Below are 23025 nucleotides of genomic sequence, written 5' to 3'. Positions count from 1 at the left end.
TATCACAAAGAGAACAATGAAAAATGAGGGAAGGAAATTTTGGAGAGAATGAATGTTTGTGGCACAGATGGTGGTGGTGATGGTTTCCTGGGCTTATCCTTATCTCAAAACTTAGTAAGTTGTATACATTAAGTAACAGCTTTTGTCAATTACACTTTGATAAAGTGGTTTAAAAACAAAAAGGCAAATTTAAGCACCATAACACTGTACTTTTAAAGTGAGTCTTTCATAATCCATGTTTGACTTAATCATTACCATGTACATATATACCACTACTATAGTTAGGACCTATAATTTTGTGTTCTATGTGTATTAGTTCCATTGAATGTCACTGTCTTTTTGTTTTGAGCCAGAGTCTCACTCTGTTGCCCAGTCTGGAGTGCAGTAGCATGATCTTGGCTCATTGCAACCTCCATCTCCTGGGTTCAAGTGATTCTCCTGCCTCAGCCTCCTGAATAGCTAGGACTACAGGCATCCACCATCATGCCCAACTAATTTTGTATTTTTAGTAGGGATGGGGTTTCACCATGTTGGCCAGGCTGTTGTCGAATTCCTGACCTCAAGTGATCCACCAATATCAGCTTCCCAAAGTGCTGGGATTACAGGTGTGACCCGCCATACCCATCCACATTTTCTAACTGACCCAAATCTATGTGTTTAAAACTGAATTAAAAACATAGAGTTTGGGCCGGGCGCGGTGGCTCATGCCTGTAATCCCAGCACATTGGGAGGCTGAGGCAGACAGATCACGAGGTCAGGAGACCAAGATCATCCTGGCTAACACAGTGAAACCCTGTCTCTACTAAAAATACAAAAAATTAGCCTGGTGTGGTGGTGGGTCCCTGTAGTCCCAGCTAGTCGGGAGGCTGTGGCAGGAGAATGGCATGAACCAAGGAGGCGGAGCTTGCATGGAGCTGAGATTGCACCACTGCACTCCAGCCTGGGTTACAGAGCGAGACCCTGTCTCAAAACAAAAAACAAAAAACATAGATTTTAATAAACCTATTATTCAGCAACAACACTTAATGCTTGTATTTTTGACAGTACTAATTTAATCTTATTACTTCTTACATAATTCTGCATTCAATATTCCCAGGTTATTTCAGAATTGTACATTTCAACCCACATATTTTAAGTAGAAAGTCTTTGTTTGAAATTATAATTTTTTTCTCAAGCACGTGCTTGATGGCTTTATGTCTTGTCCCCCAGCTATACATCTCATCAATGGCTTTTTAGAGTTTTCGTCCCTGTCTCACTTTTTTGACATAAAAGCTGCCTGAAGGTTTTTCCACTATGCTGTCAAGATAGTTTTCTCACTGGAAAAATGCTGGTATTGACTAAGGAATGAGTAATTTACTGAGGACTACCCTCCATTTATGTCATTGAGAGTTCTACACCATGTGAATTCTGATCTATTATAGAAGTGCTGCTGTATTAAGAAAAGGATTTCTCATGAGTTTTCATTGAATAACTTCTCCACTATGAATTTCTGGAATTGTTCAAGAGGCCTCATCCACCTAATAAAAAATATTTTCACATATTTCCTGTTTTTATCAGTTACCTGATAATGAATTTTCTTGCACACACCAAAATTGGTGCTTAGCTGAATGAGAGTGCACAGCAATTACAGACATATGGTTGCTTGCCTGTGGATTTTACTCATTTGTTTAGAGGATAAATTATCAGCAAAGGCATTTTCACACTGACGACAGGCACAGAATTTTCCTGATGTGATTTCTCCCATTTATTTAACAGTTAGAGCTGTGGATGAAGACTCCTCCACATTCCTTTGATCTATAGTTTCATTCTCTCACGTTGTGTATGGTCAGCCTAGAGTCTGAAGTTTGTGCCATAAACATTAAATACATCTGGATTCTCTCTACCTTGAATTCATTTAGGTTGAGCAAAGTGGTAAATATAAATAAAGGCTTTTCCACACTGATTACAGACATAATATTCCTGTAGTATGTTTGTCCTTGGTGTATTTAGTGTTAACGCTATGGCTGATGACTCTTACATATTCATTGCTTTTTTAGTGTGAGTTCTCTCATGTTGTCTAAGGTTAAAAAATTTACTAAAGGCTTTCCCACATAGAGGACATACATATGGTTTCTCTCCAGTGTGAACTCTTTTATGAAGTCTAAAGTTATAACTTCTATTGAAGGCTTTACCACATATATTGCATTCATATGGTTTCTCTCCAGTGTGAGTTCTCTCATGTCGTCTAAGGACAGAAGAGTGATTGAAGGCTTTTCCGCATAGATGGCATTCATATGGTTTTTCTCCAGTGTGAGTTCTCTCATGTCGTCTGAGGTCAGAAGATTCAGTGAAGGCTTTCCCACATACATGGCACTCATATGGTTTCTCTCCAGTGTGAATTCTCTCATGTCGTTTAAGCACAGAAGATTCAGTGAACGCTTTCCCACATAGATGACATCCATGTGGTTTCTCTCCATTGTGACTTCGCTCATGTTGTCTAAGGTGAGAACAATGAGAGAAGGCTTTTCCACATAGATGACATTCATATGGTTTCTCTCCATTGTGAGTTCTTTCATGTTGTCTAAGGTAAGAACATTTACTGAAAGCCTTCCCACATAGGAGACATCCATATGGTTTATCTCCTAAGTGAGTTCTCTCATGTTTTCTAAGGTCAGAGCAATGAGTGAAGGCTTTCCCACATAGATGACATATCTGTGCTTTTTCTCTAGTGTGAATCATCTCATGTCGTCTAAGGTTAGAACTTTTACTGAAGGCTTTCCCACATAGATGACATCCATATGGCTTCTCTCCAGTGTGAGTTCTCTCATGTTTTCGAAGATCAGAGCAATGAGTAAAGGCTTTCCCACATAGATGACATCCGTGTGGTTTCTCTCCAGTGTGAATCATCTCATGTCGCCTAAGATTAGAATTTTTGCTAAAGGTTTTCCCACACACACGACATTCCAATGTTATCTCTCTAGTGTGAGTCACACTGTGTGGTCTAAGGGCAGAGTTTTGGATAAAGGCATAATCAAATAGATGACTTTCATATGATTTACATTTGGTGTGAATTTCCTTGTGTTGATTAAAGGATAACCAGTCACTGAAGATTTTCCCAAACTTTTTGCTTACAAAGTGTTTCTTTCTCATGTAAGTAATCACATTTTGAGTCAATGCCATATGTTGAGTGAAATCTTCTCCTAAATCATTGCATAGAAAAGGATCCTCTTGAGTATGAGATCTCTGGTTTTGGGAATGAAACAAAAGACTATTAAAGGTTTATCCACACTCATTCATTACTTCATTCATTTCTCTACATATTAATTCTAGAGTAATCATTCAGTGGTAGACTCCAGTTACAGTTGTTCCTATATCAGTTATACAAACATAGTATATTATCTAACTGCATGTAGAGAGTTTTCCTGTTGTAGCATCCCAACTGAAGAGCTATCTGACTAGTTATTAAGACTTTATCATGTTTGAAAGTTTCAGCACGTAGTCAAGTTTATACAATTGTCCTGTCATAAAGCCTCACATTATGGTTTTGATTTGAAGTTAATGTCTTCACTAAATCCAAACTATCTAAAACTCTGCTGGGAGGGCTTTAAGTACAGTCAGGTACCTGTACCAAATTCCAAAGTTGTTTAATGTCCAGGTTTCTATATGTAAGAACAGGGTTTGGATCCATAAAGCTTACCATTGTGCTGATGGTGGACGTGCCCTTCTGATAGATATGTTGAATGAATGGTATCTCTTGATGTTTAATGCCAACTTCTCTACCTGAAATAAATGAAAAAAAAAAAGATGCTATATAGGCATTAGGGGAATAAAAATGTTAAATAGCTCCAATGCCCATTTGAGTGTGTTTCAAATACACACAGACAGGGAAAGAATGTTAAATTAACCACACTTTAAGGAGAAGAGTATTATAGCACATTGACTACTGACATTTTCAGCATATAAAAAAATAAAGGCAAGTCGAGGAAGTAAAGGAAAGAAAAATTTTCAAAGAAGAGGACCATTATAAAGGGCTAGTATGTAATAGTTTAACTCAAATAAGTACACAAAAATCCCCTTTACAAAAGACAAAGACAATGACAGAGAGATACTTGAATAAAAATTGATAACTACAAAGTATAATGACAATATCTGAGAAATGTTTCCCTCAGGTTTTTGCCTACATTTCAGAAACACTGCAAATTTAAGAAACCTTCCGGCTGGGCGTGGTGGTTCATGACTGTAATCCCAGCACTCTGGGAGGCTGAGGTGGGTGGATTTCTTGAGGTCAGGAGTTCGAGACCAGCCTGGCCAACATGTTGAAACCCTGTCTCTATTAAAAATAGAAAAAAATTAGCTGGGCATGGTGGTGCACACCTGTAGTCCTAGCTACTCAGGAGGCTGAGGCAAGATAATCACTTGAATCTGGGAAGCAGAGGTTGCAGTGAGCCGAGATCATGCCACTGCACTCCAGCCTGGGTGACAGAGTGAGATTCTGTCTAAAAAAACAAAAGAAATCTTCCTTTGGCAACTGTTGGGTCCTACTCACTCACTGGCCATGTTTCTCCTCCTCCTATTGAAGCACTGCTTCTTAGAGCTCACCTTGCAGGAAGCTTATTCTTTGTGTTGAAAGTTTCTCTACTTGCTCCAATTGGGAAAGCACAACTGATTTGCAGAGCTGTTTGCCTGTTTTGGGGAAAAAGATACATGGATTTTGAGTTCTGTGCTGACAAATGTACAAGGTTATCAGATACAGGGCAGCCTACTGGGAAGGATAAGTTAGCCACTGAAGGTCAGCCTGGGAAGAGTACCTTGAAGACAACATTGACAGTCCTTCATGAGCAAAATGAAAACTCTTGAACTTGTTCCCAGACATAAAAGACCTATAATTGCTGATGGCCATGCCTCACTTCAAATACTGATTTCAGAATCCTCAGTATTTTCACTTAGTGAGAAATTACAAATTGTCATAGTGTTTGACATTATATTAAAAAACTATGCAATAAATATTAGCTCCACCAGAACAATCTAGGTTCTGTGCAGAACAGTCCCTATGATAGAATAATTACTTTAAAGAAATCAATACATTTATTTATGCATACAAAAGCAGTGAATTACCATAACTTTTCTGAGTTTGGGAGATTGAAGAGCAAGAAGGATGTGAAATTGTGGTCAGAAAGATGACTTTCTAGAGAGAGGACAAATCAATATAAGTGAAAAGGAAAGAAATGGCTGTCAGGTAATTGTGAGAGTTATGAAAGGATCAAAGCAGAAGTTGAAGTGATAGATGAGAAAGCTGTTCTAAGCACGTGTAGAATGAAAGAATGAATCAGTGAAAAATGAGTGAGTGAATGAATCCATATATACATACATAATAAATATAAAGAGACTCACCAATAGAGACCAGATGACTGATGTTCTCCAACATCACATCTTGAAACAGCTTTCTCTGGGATGTGTCCAGCAGGGCCCACTCTTCTTGAGTGAAGTCTACAATGATATCCTCGAAGGTCATGGAATCCTAAAACATTATGGACATTCTACTGCAAACAGGGCTATCTCTGCCAATGTTCAGTGGAGCAAGATCAAATGACTGTACTAAGGAAGTGTGGGTGGTATGAACAGAAAACTCAAAACAGTGTTTGGGGTTCCTGTCACATTGCTTTAAATCTGAACTGGGAATCTGGCTTTCAGATTTACTCATACATAAAACTTCACATAGAGAAATATCACATGTGGTGTGGCATAATATAACCTGAAGATTTCCCAATAGACTTCTAAAGTATAACTTACAGATGCTAATTATGAAATCTGTACTTGGAAATTTAGAACTAAAATTCTCCTCTCCACCACCTTCAAGAAAATCTATAGACTCACTACAAGGGAGGCAGCATCCATAATTTGTCACGTTTTAATCAAGACTATAGTTAGATATTCCACTATAGGACCTCAGTGTCCTCAGAATAAAATAAAGACCTGTTATGAGTTCAAAAAGGTCCAATGAGATAGTATGTAAAGTGGTTCCTATCTATCACTTTTTAGATACAAGCCACAAATACATTATTCATGAAATGACTGAGAACACTCAGTTGTGTGAACAACTTTCATACAGAACTTGGTATCAGCAGATGCAGCCTCTTGTGTCTACACAACGCAGGTGTTCACTGTTAATGGATAAGGATGAATGGCTCAGCAGCACAGGCCAGGGACTCTAAGACTTCAGTACTGAAAGATGGTCTCATCCTGCCACTTTCCATGGTCTGAGGATTTCCTTTCTCAATTTTATGTGGGATCTTCAAACACCAGGTGATATAGTTTGGCTCTGTGTCCCCACCCAAATCTCATCTTGAATTGTAATCCCCACATGTTGGGGGAGGGGTCCGGTGGGAGGTGATTGAATCATGGGGGTGAACTTCCCCCTTGCTGTTCTCATGCTGGTAATATCTCAGAAGATCTGATGATTTAACAGTGTGTGGCATTTCCTGATTTGGTCTCTCTCTCCTGCTGCCTTATGAAGAAGGTGCTTGCTTCCCCTTCCACCATGATTGTAAGTTTCTGGAGGCCTCCCAGTCATGCTTCCTGTTAAGCCTGCAGAACTGTCAGTCAGTTAAACTTCTTTTCTTCATAAATTACCATCAGGTAGTTTTTTATAGCGGTGTGAAAACGGACTAATGCACTAGGTACTATTCTCTTTTGTTTCTTCATGTTGTCTCTAGATTTAGGGAAAAAAAATCCTTTGATTGTCCTGGTCTCTCCACTTCAACAATTTCCTCAGAGTTTTAAATTTACTCTGTTTCCTATACTCCATCACTTAATGCACAACCAAAATTAAAGAAACAACACTCCAGTTGCTTCCAGTTATCAAATTTGATCAGAGGTTAATTTGGGGACAAGGGTAATAAGAATTTTAATTTTGCTTTTTTAGTTTTTCAAAAGTTCACATTTATTCTCTCAAGACATTAAGATTTTTAGATAGGAAAAATAAATGAATAATTCCTCATTGTCTCCTCTGTCCTAACCCTATCTGCTTTCCCTTCAAGTTAAACAGCCCTCCCCTAACACCTGAAACACTAGACTAACTGAGCTTGCCTGGGAAAACATCTGCCTTTGTATGGGCTATAACCTGCTCTCACTTATTTTCACCACCTACCCACATATACTCTCAAGCCCACTCCTGCCAAAAACATAGGTAATGAGTGAATTTATTTCCCCAACAAGGCCATGAGAGGCTCATAATGAATGATTTCCCTGAGGCTGGATGAGAGAAACAAAAACCTCTCACATCTTAATACACAGCCTTAGTAGAGGCTGGAATGCCTTAGTGTACTGTTGAAAGGACATTACTTCTTGATGACTCTTTGAGCCAATGTAAACATTCCGAAGCCCTAGGGAATCTTAATTGGAGCTTGGATCCTTGAGTGCACTTAGAACATCCATGTTAATAGGATGAATCTGCCCTTAGGCTGGTAACAGGGGTACAAATTTCAGTAGAAAGAAGAATTTCCCACTCACCGGTGATGGCATTGTACTAGCTCAGCCACCAAATGTATTCCTCTGGGTTTTCACTCACACCATCCAAGCACTAAGAAGACAAATCTGAGCAAAAACAAAAACAAAAACAAAAAAACCATGACACTCCAGTTTTGCTTCTAACATCTGCCCCAAAGCCATTAGCCCCAGTCCAACCAACAAGGACATGCAGTGGGTAGGGGGTGGGTTGGGTTGGTGGCTCTCCTCTCCCAGGGTCAGAAGAAATGACTATTGCTGCTAATAAAGATACAAATATTTTTATTTTAGACCTAGAAATGTGAAAATCATGCAGTTTCATATGCCACCTAGCCCATGGAATTCTGAAATGTTTAATTCCCTCTATGATTCCAAATCCTAAGAATCCCTGAATCATGGAGATGTGGCTCCACCTACAGATAAATCCTGGAATTTCTCAGATTTAATTATTCTCGGTTTGTGTGCTTGCAGGCTTTCTCCACATGCATCTCAGCCCTCAGGAGCCTCCCTCCATTCCTTCTCCCTTCTGCTGGTCCTCTGGATACACTTGTACTGAATGATTCTGTCTCTTCCACGTGAGGCTTCTAGAAATACCAGTCCCTCAAGTCTGACCTGTAGATAAATTTAGCATGAATTTATCTACCAAGCAGCTTCAAATTTCATTTTATCATGGTGGATTCCTTAAAAGACACACTTTACAAGTGACATACCTTACAAGAAATGCTAAAGGGAGTTCCTCAAGTTGAAATGAAAGGACACTAAGAACATGAAAACTTGAACATGTATGTGACACTGTTAGTTGTAAGAAATAGATAGTTTGGTTTTCATCCCCAGTTCCTGGCACAGAGCCACCCAAAACCCTTGTAATTTCCTAAGCAATAGAGTTGCTAGGAGAAGCTTTTGTTCTTTTTGGTCTTTGACCCTGGTTCCCAGTACAGAGCTCATAATGCCTTGGAACTTCATGGGTGATAAGAGTGTCTTCTGTTCTAATGAGACAATTATTACTAGGCTCTAGGATGGGGGTTGATCACCTGAAAGACCATGACTTGATTAGAAGCTTGGAACACACAGTCCCACCCCCTATCCTCTGGGAAAGGGACAGAGGCTGGAGATTGAGTTAATAACAATTATGCCTACTTGATGAGCACCACATAAAAATCCCTGAATGATGGGATTCCTAGAGCTTCTGGGTGGGTGAAGAACACATCCATATGCTGAAACAATGGTACCTCCCAACTGCTTGGAGACAGACCTCCTAAACCTAAGATGCTTCCAAAACTTGCTGTATGTAACTCTTTAGCTGGCTGTTCATATGTAATGTTTAAAATGTCCTTTGTAATAAATCAGCTAAGTAAACTGTTTTCCTGGGCTCTGTGAGCTGCTAAACCCTAGTGAATCTAACATAAAAAGGAGTTCTTGCCGGGCATGGTGGCTCACGCCTGTAATCCCAGCACTTTGGGAGGCCAAGGCGGGAGGATCACCTGAGGTCAGAAGTTCAAAACCAGCCTGGCCAACTTGGTGAAACTCCAAAACCCCGTCTCTACTAAAAATACAAAAATTAGCTGGGCATGGTGGCAGGCACCTGTAATCTCAGCTATTCGGGAGGCTGAGGTATGAGAATCGCTTGAACCTGGGAGGTGGAGATTGCAGTGAGCGGAGATCGAACCACTGCACTCCAGCCTGGGTGACAGAGTAAGACTCTGCATTGGCGGTGGGGGCGGGGAGGAGTTCTTAGGACCCTCCAATTTTTAGCAAAGACAGTTTCTTCACTTTTAAAAAATTCTTTTTCTACTTGCTCTTCTGATTGAATAATTTCAAATAACCTGTCTTTGAGTTCATTGGTTCTTTCTTCTGCTTGATCAAGTCAGCTCTTGAAGCCCTGTATTGATCCAGTTCAGTTACTGTATTCTTCAGCCCCAGAATCTATATTTGATTCTTTTATTATGGTTTTTCTTTGTTGATATTCTCATGTTGTTCATGTATTCTTTTCCAGATTTTACTTGTCTATCAGTGTTGTCTCATAGCTCATTGGGCTCCTTTAAGGCAATTACCTGTAATTCTTATCAGGAAAATCAGAAACTTCCATTTCTTTTTCTTTTTTTTTAAAGCGGAGTTTCACTCGTGTTGCCCAGGCTGTAGTGCAATGGCACGATACCAGCTCACTGCAACCTCCACCTCCTGGATTCAAGTGATTCTCCTGCCTCAGCCTCCCGAGTAGCTGGGATTATAGGTGCCCGTCACCACGACCAGCTAATTTTTTATTTTTTGTATTTCACCATGTTGGCAAAGCTGGTTTTGAACTCCTGGCCTCAAGTGATCTGCCTACCTCGGCCTCTCCAAGTGCTGTGATTACAAGTGTGAGCCACCGCACCCAGCCAGAAACCTCTATTTCTTTATGGTCAATTATTGGAGACTTATTTTGTTCCTTCAGTAGGGTCACATCTTGATTTTTCAAGGTTGTGCAATATCTCCCAGTCTCACAGAGCTGTGCCAGTTGCCATACGATGCCCTGTATTTTTCGTTAGAGCTGTGCTCTGATAGCCTGGGACACGAAATGCATATTTCATTACTCTCCTTTCCTCCACTAGTCTCACGTATTCTCCTTGGGGAGAAGTCTAAGGGGTCTGTGCCTTCTACCAGTCTCACAGAACCATGGGGGCCACCATAAACCTCCACACAAGCCTCCTCAAAATTCTCTACCTTGGCTCAAGAGTATGGGAGTGATGCTGAAGACAATGGAGGTATAAGAAAGACATCCAAGGCCCCTGGAGCTTCTCAATCTCCACAGGCATCACTAAAGGTGGGTGCTAGACTGAAAGGCATGTCCATCCTCATGGGCAATCTCAGGATTCTCTAAGTCCTCCAAGGAGGCCAGCAATGGCTTATGTGGGCCTGGGTCACCCCTGCCAGCAGGGACTAATACTAAGGATGAGATCCACCAATGGCCACAGCTGAGTTATGCCGAATGAGATGTCCAGACCTCATTGTGCCTAGGAGGACAGATGGCAGAAGCTCAGCCAGGCCATGGAGATTAAAACAGTGCTAGGGGCTTAATGTATGTTTTTAATGGGTCTGCTACATGTCAAGTTTGGATCTGGAGTCCAGCCTACAATCCTAGCAAAAATTAAACATCAAATATGATATTCAAAAAAGTGTATGTGGCTAAAAACATACGTTGGAAATACACATAACTAGAAACATCCAAATTCAAAGAGAAACTGCTAATTCCACAAACATGATAGAGTAATTTAATAACAAGATCACACATACATAAATAGTAAATATAAACTGTATATTTATCTGAGTTCTAAAGACTTTTTTTTCTGTCTCAGTACACTAGTGGGTATACGTTACCAGTAAAATCAAAGGGGTATTCCAATTACATTCATGATATTAATAAGTATGATAAATGTAAGTAGCCAGAACCATGGAATTGGGGCTACAGCTGTGATCTTCAAGAAACGTAAAACTTTAAAAACACTCATAAACCAAGAAAAAGATAAAACAGGAGTTACTTGACTTTCCAAATTGTTACAAATTCAGTACATATTAATAAGACTTAAAAAGATAAAACAATTTAATAAATAATAAAATAATGTAATGAATGAACAGATTTGACAGAAATCAATAATTAAAAAGTTTTGAGAGCAAAATCATGAAACTGAAAAGACCCATGGTGGAAAGAAAAAACACAGGTTAATAAAAGAGACTGTATTTATTTAAAAGTAGTAATTTAAAATCTAAGAAATGGGAATAATTATATTCTGACATGAATATGTATGATGTATTACTTTCCACAAAAATAGAGTAAAAACTTTCCCTCATTAATCAGCACAAAAATCTGATTAGCCAATTTTAATGTTTAAGTTATATATCAGAGTTTAACTGTAAAAGTGATTTGTGAGAGTTCTTACATGTGAAATCACTTCTAGTTCCTTTGTAACCTAAGTTATTTTGAAGGAGAAAAATAAGCCTGTCCTTATTAGTTTATTATGCTAATCAAAATGAACATGAATGTAACAATAACTACAAATTTAACCAACAATTTTCCTTACTTACATTTGCAAAAATCATCAATACAATTTTAGCCATTTGGCTATTTATTTTGGCCACCTGGCCATCACTGGTATGGTTAAATAATGACAGAGCATGGTAAAGTGGAGTTTATTGCAATAATAAAAGGATAATTCCATACTAGAAAACCTATCATTTTCACAAAGTAATTTTAAAGATTAAAAAAATCACATAAATAGACCTTTGAAAAAAACATTTTCATATAATTTAAATCTTTAAAAATAATATAAAATCTTTAAAAATCATACCAAATTGTGGGGACTAATTCTTCTTAATCAATAAAATCTCAACAATATATTCAGCAGTTAACAAAAGGACCATTTCCACTAAAGATAAGGCTGGAAAAAGGAGGCTGGGTGAGGCTGATGGCATTCACCACTGCACATGATGCCTGAGGTGGGACCAAAACAAGAGGGAAAAGGAGAGGGACTACAAAAATGGAGTCAAAGAGCTGAAACTGTAGTTATTCTCAGATGACGTGACTGTAAACTTGAAAAAGTGGAATCAATTCTAATTATCAATACTAATAAGAATATTTAAAAAGTGGGCAAAACTATTATGAATATTCTGAAATAAATATTTCCTGTTTAGCAACATTAGTCCTTAAAAAAAGCAAACACACAAAATCAGTGTCTATTTACAACAGGCAAATATTATGACTACGATTTGAAATAAATTTGTAGACCCATGTAAATACATTTTAAAACTTAATGAGGATATAAAAATGACATGAATAAAGCCTGAAAATCCTATTATTAGAATGGAGGACATAGTGACATAAAACCTCAGTGACTGTAGACTCAGGGCAACCTAGACTTAAAAGTCCCATGTGGTCTTTTACATGTAAAAAATGAGAATTAGTCTAAAAGTCAATTTTGTCTAAATTTTGATTTTTGGTGAGTATACAGTCAAAATAGTTGTGAAAAGAAAAAAATAAAGTTGTCAAATTTCATGTAACCTATGTTATTTGGAAATTTAAAATAAGTCATATAAATATTTATAACAATATTAAACAATTTCATAAGTGGACTGAATAAAACATAATATTTTATCATATACAATAGCTCCTGCCTTCCTGAGGAAAACATAAAATCAAAGGGCGTGAAGGAAGGATTTTGGTTTCACTGCAGAAACATAATAAGACACCGAAGTGTGTGTTTGTGTGTGTGTACATATAATTAAACTACAGAATATAAAATAGCATCTAATATACATCAAAAATGAGTTTCGTAGAAAAATTCATTTTACACATATGTCTATAAAATAATAAAATTTATTCAGCCTCATGATTACTTTGTGAACTGGAAATAACAATGAGCTGTCATTTTATCCAAATCTAAAAAAAAAAAAACAGACATACAGTATCAAGTTCTGGTTAAAGTAGTAGATGAAGTTTACATGGTACATAAGAGTATCTAAACAGTTTGTGGGCTGCATCTTGCTAGAATATATTACATTATAAAATGCACCATTTATTTACTCTGCGATCAAACTGCCAACTTGCCCCAAGTGGAGGAACCCTCAGACATTTGCAGAGGAGTCAGTGTGCTAGTAAGCAGCATTCTTTACAAATCTATGAACATCAAGGTCTCCTTGGAACAGATGTTCTGTGAACAATTTATAAAACTCCCTCCTGTTAGACACTTAGGTTGATTCCATTTTAAAATCAATTACTGAATAAAACACACTCCATCGTGTGGATGAAATGCTACCTTAATTTGTCAAAGCTATCATTTTCTAAACTTTTCAATTCAAATAATTAATATTTTGTGGCCAGATCAATACTGATTCATTGTTTTAAGCTTCAAATGCATTATACAGTTGGGCAGAACACATTTCCTCTCATCAATCTTCTTTTCCAGGATTTGTCAGATATTCTTGACATTAATTCACTACTAATATGCACAGTTTCTCTAATCATGGTCAACAAAGATCTGACAGTGCATTGTCCCTAAACAATCCATACTTGCCTCACTGACACCATGTGGCCCACTTCCCATCTATAATCTATGTCTGGGTGTGAAGCCTTTCCCATATGATCCCCCGAATGGAACTTCACAAGTTTGAATTCACTGGGTCACAGTGTGATAGTGTGAACATGGGACGACGTTAAGGGAAGGCTATGGGTGAGTTGGGAAATGTGTTAGGCAGGGTCAGAGATTACCACATCCTAAAAACAACACTTAAGGTGGGAGATGACAAAACAATCAATGAATAACATGACTTTTTCCAGCGAAAGTGCCATATCTAATCCTTTTCCATTTTTGTTCTCTGAGCTTCTTTCTTAGGGAAGATCCTTCTTGAGAAGCCCCTGCTGAGTATTAGGAAAATGCATTTCAGGACCTCTCATCAAGACGCCCTCTTTCTTTACCACAACCACATATATGGGGGCATAACTCAACATGTGTAAAAGACAATCTTCTGCTTTTCACTGAACCTCCAGGAATTCAGGACAATAAACGTCTACATGGAGACCAACAGGTGAGTTTTTCTGCCCCTTCTTTCATAACACCGTTCTTCCCTAGTGAAGTCCACACATCCTTACATGGCAGCTGTGGGTATATCAACTGGTCTGACCCCTTTTAGTCACAGAGCCTGAAGTCTGCTAGTACCTGCTGAGCACAGTGTCATGGGTGAGAATGGGCAAGGCTTTTTCTTTCTCTGGTTCCTGAACTTCCCAGGCTCTCTCACTTCTGGATCCTGAATACCCAAATCCCAAGCTTCCTTCCCAGAACCAACACCTCCTCCTCATTAGAAAGATACCTTTGTTCTGTGCTTACTTTATCAAGTCTTGCTCTTTCCCTATCCACTGCCTTGTGTCAGTATGTGTGTCTTGGGGCTGGTGGAAAGGTGAACAGAAGCCAGTAGAGAGTAACCAGCACCAGCTTCACAGGAATGGCATGACCTTGATACGATAGTGGCAGTTTTCCCTTAACATCCCTGCCCCCTAAAGATTTCAGATCATATGTCACACTCTTAAGTAAAAGCGATTTGTCTTTCACGGTTTTAATCATATTCATTAAAAGCATTTGTCTTCTCCAGAACATCACATTAAGTCATCAAAAAATATAAACCTTAAAAAGATGTAATTATTGGAACTGAAAAACATAAAAGGTGAGCTTTGGAAATATCTTTGAGCAATTTATTCATTATGAACACATGTAATCTGTTGGAACAAAGTTCTAGGACAATCCAGGTCATCCTTTAATATTTGCAGAAAACAGCACAAAGAAAACTTGATACTTATACTTAGTTGGAAACTTTATGCCACAGCCATTAAATACAGAGATCATATAAAGGAATAGAGGAAGCTGTTGAATACTAAACTAACTCAAATCATCAATATCCTTACGAAGTGCACACTGAATTAATGTAAAAAGTATTTAATAAACAAAAAGTATTTTCAGTATACAATTAAGACTGAAAAGTATTGAGGCCTTATAAGCTGAACCTGACACAATAAATTTAAAAGGGAAACTAGTTTGGAAATCAGAAAACCATCTAAGGAATTTGGGAATTAGGCTTCTGTTGCCCTCTCTGCTACTGACGGTCAAGGCCTCCTCCTTGTATTCTGTCCTCCATATCTCTGCTGATTCCCATTTTGTCTATTTCCATTTACCCCACTACTACTTGCTCAGGTCACTCTCCTTCATTGTCAATGTTTGTTCAAATTCCTCAGACCCATCCACTTCCCATCTAAATTTCCCTCCCCTTTTCTCGCTCGTTGGCTCTACCTCCCTCCTCTCTGTTTTCTCCTCACTCTCCTGCCCCACCTCGACATCCACAGCGAGGCAATGAAGAAGCCCCTGCCAAGGAAGAGCCCACTTCTCAGTGGGACACCGGGAAGGTAAACACCCAACACTCACCGCTAGTGGGAGGCGATTGTGCAGAAGCACGAGGGTTGTTACAGGATCGGGCAGGTCCCCTACCCCAGTCTCGGACTCAGGGTCCTGTCTGAGGCGGCCACCCCGAAGCGTGGGGTTTGCGGAGACGTAGGGCCTGGCGGAGGGAAGGATGGGGAAGCATCTCAGGGAGGACTGGCGTCTGCCGAATCCCAGGGCTGCCCTGAGGGGCCAAGAGGGGCGAGGGTGGGGACGACGGAAGACAAGCCACATGCCGAATGGGGACCTGAGGCCGCGCGCGACAGGATGGGCGGACGGTGAAGAGACCTAGGGAGGAAGGGCCGGACAGGGGCGACCTCAGTGACGGAACCGGACACAGACGCAGATCTGGCAGCTGAGCGACAGGCTTCGGAGCATTTCTGGGCGTCGCGGGACTCCCCGCCGACAGGAGGGCGGTTGCCGAGCCTGTGACATCCGCGGAGACCAGCAGACCCCGGGTGTGGAGGATGCCGCAGGAAGGGGACTGCGTGGCTGGGTTTGGCCACAAAAAGCGGAGGGCACTCACCCGAGCGGACCTTGGCTCCGGAGAATCCGTTTCCGGGTCAACAAAAAACGTCGCGCGAGGGGCGGGGCCCGTACATGCAGGGAGGGGAGGCAGAGAAAAAGGCGGGGCCGGGCCGGGGCGGGGTCTCGGGCCGGGGCGGGGAGCTTACTGACTTCCCGCCCCCACTGCGCGCGTTTCTGGCCCTGCCAGTGTCTCCGCCGGTTGAAAGCGCGTGTCTGCGTCGGGTTCTGTTTGAGAGCGTTCGGTGCGCCGTGGGTCCGCGCTGCTTCCACCCAACTTCCTGTTAGGTAAGAGGCGCGTGAGGCTCCTGTGCCGGGGGCGGTGCTGCTCCCGCGTCGGCGCGCGGCGGGGACGCGAGTCCGTAGGTGCTGGCGGGAGCGAGAGTGGGGTGGGGACCCTCGCGAGCCCGCACTCCGCCTCTGGGTAGCAGCCTTTTCGGCCCCACACGGCGTGACGCGCGCTCGGGCTCCGCGTTCGCGTCGAGGCAGAGGCGTAGTAGTAGGGGTCGGGCCCAGGGCTGGAGGGGCCGGGACCGGGCGGGGTGCTGCCCTGGACACCGCGCCGGCAGCTGTTCCGCGCGGGTTCATGTCATTCCTATTTTCAACTTGTCCTGCTCTGCACCTGAGATGATTTATAAATTCGGTACCTTTGGGACAGGCGTGGATGACATCCCATAATTTACTTCGTTATTAATTTCTAAATGTAATACATACCACTATCTAAAAGTATTTTTTAATTTGAAATATATTTGTATACATGTACATGTATATTTATTTATTTCTGAATTTTATCTCCTGTACATATAATGAGGCTCGTAAAGTGGATACTGTTCAGGACATAGGTGGATTTTGCTTTTAAGTAGTAAAGACTTAATTGGTGACTTACTGGGGCTATTTGATAAGGATTTTTTTTTAATGAACATTAAAAACAGTGAAATTGTATTTCCGAATTTCGTTAGCTTCATTTATATCTTAATTGGTGAAAACTGTAAGTTAATAACTCATTTTTATTTCCTTTGGAGATTTTTAAGTTTGTGCTACCAATGATTATTTCCAAAAAAGGCACACTTCTGGTTTTCCCAGAACTAATGCTAGCTTCTCAATCTTTTGAGTTTACTTGATATTAATGTTTGACCTCAAATCATGTCACATTTTTGAAGAAAACTTTCTCTTAGCCAATGGAACATAAACCACCCTGGAGTTCATATAGAGGAGGGGTTCAAATGCCTCTGATAGTGTCGTGTTAAAACTCATGGCCAAACGCAAGGTCACATAGCTTTCTTTCTATGTTTTCCTCTAGAATTTGTATAGTTTTGTCATTATAAAATGGGTCTTGTCCTAGACCCCAAGAACAGGTTTTTGGATTTCACATGGGAAAGACCTTTTGGCAAGTCACAGAGTATAGTGAAGTTAAGATAGTTTATTAGCGACTACTCAGCTACATAGCAGGGCGTCCTCAGAAAGCAAGAGGAGAAATGCACCTGTTGTAAACATATAATTTTTTTTTGCGACAGAGTTTCTCTCCTGTCACAATGGCATGGTCTCGGCTCACTGCGACTCTGCTTCCTGGGTTCAAGGATTCTCCTGCCTCAGCCTCCCAAGTAGCTGGGATTACAGGTGCGTGCCAATATACCCTGCTAATCTTTTGTATTTTTGGTAGAGACTGGGCTTCACCATGTTGGTCAGGCTGGTCTGGAACTCCTGGCCTCAAGTGATCTGCCTGCCTCAGCTTCCCAAAGTGCTGGGATAACAGGCATGAGCCACCCGGCGCCCGGGCTTAATGTTTGTTTATATAGGTTATTAAGAATCAGTTTGTGACAGGCTATTAGTATTGTTACTTCTCTTTGTTACTGTCGATTTTAACAACAATTTATGTGTGTACTATTACCTTTAAAGTAAAACTTATTTTTAAACTAAGAATGCTTTTTGTTCTTAAAGTTCTGGGACATTTAAATAAGTTTCGTGTCTTTATTAACTTGTTCCCACAATCATAAATATTTTATAACCAAAAGTGCTCAACCCCCGAAATATATAATCCAAGAAATTTAACGTGTGTGTGTGTGTGTGTGTGTGTGTGTGTGTGTGACAGAGAGAGAGAGACAGGGTCTCACTCTGTCGCCCAGGCTGGAGTGCAGTGGTGCGATCACGGCTGGCTCATTGCAGCCTCGAACTCCTGGGCTCAAGCAATCCTCCCGCTTCAGCCTCCTGGGTAGCTGGGACTACAGGTATGTGCAAGCATGCCATCTAATATATATATATATTTTTTGTAGACATAAGGGTCTTGCTATTTGCCCAAGCTGGTCTTCAACTCCTGATCTCAAGTGATCCACCCGCCTTGGCCTTCCAAAGTGCTGGGATTACAGATGTGACCACTGCACCCTGCCCAGATTTAACTTTTTAAAAGCCTTTATTTGAAATAAAGTCACTGTGGTTAAGAGGCCTCTGACGGTTTTGCATTTTAAGTCTGAGGACTATGTTGAGTGACTTTTTGCATAAGTTGTAAAATGTGCATTCATGTTGATTTCATTTCCTATGGTTTCCAATTAATTGTCCCTTCTGCATTTTTAGAAACTCACGGGCTAATGGGCTCTGTGTCAGTTTGCATTTCTAGAATGATGGCGCCGAACACTCCATGCTGTCTTTTAACTGGTGCAGCAGGAGGGGTAGCAGAGGGCGCCCAGCTTCCGACAGTGCCTTGAGCTCTAGGGCGCTGCAGTGCCCCGGCTGCCAGCAGAGCACGCGCGAGCCCGGCTTTTCTGAGCCTTGAGGCGGCCGCATCCCGCACGCTTCCTCCGCGCCTGCGCCCTGCAAGGGCGGGAGCTGCGTTCTGCTCAGCACATACCAGGAAACGCCCCTCGCTTTGGGACACCTTGAGCCGGCGTCCATGGTTGAGTAAAATCCTTCCTGTTTTCAGCCCTGACTGCTGAGGGGTAGAGACCCTTCATGTGGAAAATTAGAAACCAAAATCCCCTGTGAATCCAGCGCACTCGAGGTTCATTCTCCACACGCAAGGCGTGGCGGCCACAGGGCCAAGCTGCGGTCTTGGAACAGAAATGTAGTGTCAGGAAAGCAACTAGAACACCCGCCACACTGATAATAACCTCCGTAGTGCTAATAACACTGCATCTGTGATGCTAGTGTTAGCACCCGTCGTATGCAGAGAGCACACCCGTCGGGGTAGCTGCCTTCCACATCCAACCCCGGGAACGTGGATGTGTCCCTCAGTGCGCACATAACGCTTGGAACGCGGAGATGACATCGTCACCTAACGCTACACCCGTCACACTCATATAATCCCCGGAACACGCATGTGTCCCTCAGAGCACACACGTAACCCCTGGAACGCCCGTTACACAGTCAGACTCACGCCACACCCGTCACACTCATATAACCCTCGGAACACGCATGTATCTCTCAGAGCGTACATACCGCCCGGGATGCAGACATGGCCTTTGCAGCCCACACGAGAGGGTCTGCAGCTCTAAGAATGGAACCTTCCGGCTCTCGCTGGGGCGCTGAGTTGACAGCCTCTGCTGGGCTGGGTTTGGGCTGGATGTGGCCTCTGTCATGAAACTTCATGGTGTTGTCTCTGCCTTACTGACGTGGTATTGCCCCGGTTGTTTTAAAAAGTAGTTTACTTCCCAATAATGTCATACTTCTGGGAAACTTGCAACAGCACTTAGTATGCCTTCTCCTTTATCTCCAGTTCCCCAGCTGTTATTGCTGTGCCAGATTTGCAGCTTCACAAAAAATACCCCCGTGTGTTTCACCAAAAGCAGGAATACTCCTCCAGGTGATCCCCAAATAACCCCCAATTTAGGAAATACAGGGTTTCTATGTGAAAGTCCACTCCACAGACCTATTTCACTTCACTCCCTGCCCTAGGTGGGAGAAAAATGTCTATTTCCATGCGGGCCCAATTTTCCTTCTCGGGAACTGTTCCTGAGACTCAGTTTTCTGTTTTTTGTTTTTTGTTTTTTTTGACGGAGTCTCCCTCTGTCACCCAGGATGGAGTGCAATGGCGCCATCTCTGCTCATTGCAACCTCTGCCTCCCATGTTCAAGATATTCTTCTGCGTCAGCTTCCCGATTAGCTGTAATTACAGACACCTACCACCACACCCAGCTAATTTTCTGTATTTTTAGTAGAGATGGGGTTTCACCATGTTGGCCAGGCTAGTCTTGAACTCCTGACCTCAGGTGATCCATTCGCCTCAGCATCCCAGATTGCTGGGATTACAGGCGTGAGCCACCACATCCGGCCGACTCTCAGTTTTCACAGCCTTAACAGATGTAAAGAGCAGAGATGACTCCAAGCTGGGTCTCCCCAGCGTTTCCTCCTAAACATGTGCAGATCCTGTGTTCCTGGCAGGAACATCCTGGCCTGGTGCTGCGCTCTCCTCACTGCAGCCCACTTGGAGGAGCACCCATCCATCCCACCACCACTGGCGATGTCACTTGGAAATGGCAAATATTCATTTACAATCACAAATTTCATCCTGTCAAGCTTCGGATTTCACTTTGCCAATGGTTTTCACTGGCCTTAGAACCGTGGACTCCAGACACCGAGTTCTCCTGCCTGCTGTCCCCTCCCATCCCGTCTGCTACAGCTGCCTGCAGTCCCACTCATGGGGACATGGACTCCCAGGTGTCTTGGGGATTTTATGTGGGTTCCCCCAACCTATTCACCCAGTGCTGACCGTAGTTTTTTAAGGCTTTTTCTAGATAAGTCCTTCAAGTCACAGCAATTACGATATCTAAAAGTAGAAAAGTTAATGTTGATTTTCTACAGACAAAAAAATAATTCATTATTAGATTGTCTGTGAGACGACCGTCAATTTTTTTTTTTTTTTTTGAGGATAGAGCCTCCCTATGTTACCCAGGCTGGAGTGCAGTGGCACGATCTTGGCTCACCAGAGTCTCCACCTCTCGGGTTCCAGCGATTCTCCTGTCTCAGTCTCCTGAGTAGCTGGGACTACAGGCACCTGGCACCATGGCTGGCTATTTTTTGCAGTTTTAGTGGAGATGGGGTTTCACCATGTTTGCCAGGCTGGTCTTGATCTCCTGACCTCCAGTGATCTGCCTGCCTTGGCCTCCCAAAGTGCTCGGATTACAGGCGTGAGCCACCGTGCCCAGCTGCCCTCAATTTATAAATCAAGGAAATACTAGTTCTCTGGAACCAAAGTTCATGTTTGAAATAATTAGGAAAGAAAAATAAAATCTCATTGCTGAAAGAAAGGCAAATAGCACAATTGATTATTGAAATTGCAGAAGAGGGCTTGGTGCAGTGGCTCACTCCTGTAATCCCAGCACTTCAGGAGGCTGAGGCAGGCAGATAACCTGACGTCAGGAGTTCGAGACCAGCCTGGATAAGATGGTGAAATCCCATTTCTACTAAAAATACAAAAATTAGACTGGTGTGGTGGCATGCACCTGTAGTCCCAGCTGCTCAGGAGGCTGAGGCAGGAGAATCGCTTGAACCCAGGAGGTGGAGGCTGCAATGAGCCAAGATCATGCTACTGCACTCCAGCCTGTGTGACAGAGTGAGACTCCGTCTATAAAAAAAAAAAAAAAGGAAATTTCAGAAGAATTTACTGGACAGACTGTTACCTTGCTGTATTCTCTAGCCCTGTGTTAACAGTTACAAGGTATTTTAGGTTTAAACACTTATATTTTAGTCATTCGCTATAGTTAACTATCAAAAAGTCCTGTCCACATCATGACAACCTATATAAAATTTGGAAACCTCTTCATCTATACAATGGAAAATTGGTAAAGTAAGTGTAGATGTTTAAGCTGATGAATTATTAATATTTAGGTACTGAAATGAGTGAGGGAATGTGATTATGTCATAGTTCTGGCATGGGACTTGGGGGGGCTCCCTCTGTTGCCTCTTGCTGGATGGCAAATTTGTGACCTGTGGAGACTGAAGGATAAACTGTCACCTTCATCGGAAACCCTAGTCCAGAAGGAAAGTCCTCATTTCAGGATATACCACTTCGTCCCATGCATTTCCTTTTTCTTGTTCTGTTTTTTGGAGACAAGTCTTGCTCTTTCGCCCAGGCTGGAGTTAAGTGGCCTGATATCGGCTCACTGCAACCTCCATCGCCCAGGTTCAGGCAATTTTCCTTCCTCAGCCTCCTGAGTAGCTGGGATTACAGGTCTGTACCACCACACTGGCTAATTTTTTTTTTTTTTTCCTTTTAGGTGGAGTTTTGCTTTTGTTGTTAAGGCTAGAGTATTATGGCGCAATCTCGGCTGACCGCAACCTCTGCTTCCCAGGTTCAAGCGATTCTCCTGCCTAGGCCTCCTGAGTAGCTGAGATTACAGACATGCGCCACCACGCCCAGCCAATTTTGCATTTTTAGTAGAGATGGGGTTTGTCCATGTTGGTCAGGCTAGTCTCGAACTTCCAACCTCAGGTGATCCGCCTGCCTCAGCCACCCAAAGTGCTGGGATTACAGGTGTGAGCCACAGAGCCTGGCCCTAATTGTTGTATTATTTCCTAGAGAAAAGGTTTCACCATGTTGGCCAGGCTGGTCTCCAGCTCCTGACCTCAAGTGATCCATCTGCCTCAGCCACCCACAGTGCTGGGATTACAGGTGTGAGCCATCTTACCTGGCCCGTTTTATTTTTATTTTTATTTTTGAGACAGGGTGTTGCACTATTGCCCAGGCTGGAGTGTAATAGTGCGATCTCAGCTTACTGCAACCTCCACATTATGGGGTCAAGCAGTCCTTCTTCCTCAGCCTCCCAAGTAGCTGGGACTGCAGCTGTGTGCCACCATGTCTGGCTCATTTTTGTATTAGTAGACATGGGGTTTGGCTGTGTCGTACTGGCTGGTCTTGAACTCCTGGGCTCAAGTGATCTGCCTGCTTCAGCCTCCTGAAGTGCTGGGATTACAGGCGTGAGCCACCTTGCTCAGCCTATTTTTAACTTTTTGAGGAAATACCAAACTATGTTACAAATAAGCTGCACCATTTTATATTCCACATACAGTATTTAAGGGTTGTGATTTCTCTCTGACCTTGCCAACACTTGTTATTTTACATTTGTTGGATTAT

The 23025-nt window shown here is 42.1% G+C and overlaps 1 protein-coding gene and 1 long non-coding RNA gene across 4 annotated transcripts; one reads left to right on the top strand and one right to left on the bottom strand.

Moving 5' to 3' along the window:
- Positions 1-1034: 1034 nt before the first annotated feature.
- ZNF596 (zinc finger protein 596) lies at positions 1035-16206 on the bottom strand. 3 transcript variants are annotated; one of them, XM_063606618.1, is made up of 8 exons: positions 15964-16206; positions 15423-15555; positions 7900-8094; positions 7489-7572; positions 5371-5497; positions 4579-4662; positions 3677-3759; positions 1035-3222 (listed from the first exon to the last, which is right to left on the bottom strand). In XM_063606618.1, exons 4-8 carry the CDS (start codon positions 7498-7500, stop codon positions 2014-2016), a joined length of 1515 nt encoding a protein of 504 aa, XP_063462688.1. In that variant the 5' UTR covers positions 7501-7572; positions 7900-8094; positions 15423-15555; positions 15964-16206; the 3' UTR covers positions 1035-2013. The 3 variants fall into 3 exon arrangements, with proteins under 3 accessions (XP_063462688.1, XP_063462689.1, XP_034821492.1); XM_063606619.1 differs by lacking the exon at positions 7900-8094 and having other exon boundaries at positions 15964-16189; XM_034965601.3 differs by lacking the exons at positions 7900-8094; positions 15423-15555 and having other exon boundaries at positions 15964-16196.
- LOC129395831 (uncharacterized) lies at positions 16112-18394 on the top strand. Its single transcript, XR_010112882.1, has 3 exons — positions 16112-16250; positions 17477-17579; positions 18233-18394. It is a non-coding gene; the product is annotated as an uncharacterized LOC129395831 (long non-coding RNA).
- The last annotated feature ends 4631 nt before the right edge of the window (positions 18395-23025 follow it).

This window comes from Pan paniscus, chromosome 7 (assembly GCF_029289425.2).
Source record: "Pan paniscus chromosome 7, NHGRI_mPanPan1-v2.0_pri, whole genome shotgun sequence".
In the NCBI taxonomy this organism is placed as follows: Eukaryota; Metazoa; Chordata; class Mammalia; order Primates; family Hominidae; genus Pan; species Pan paniscus.
This window is presented reverse-complemented; position numbering and strand designations above follow the sequence as displayed.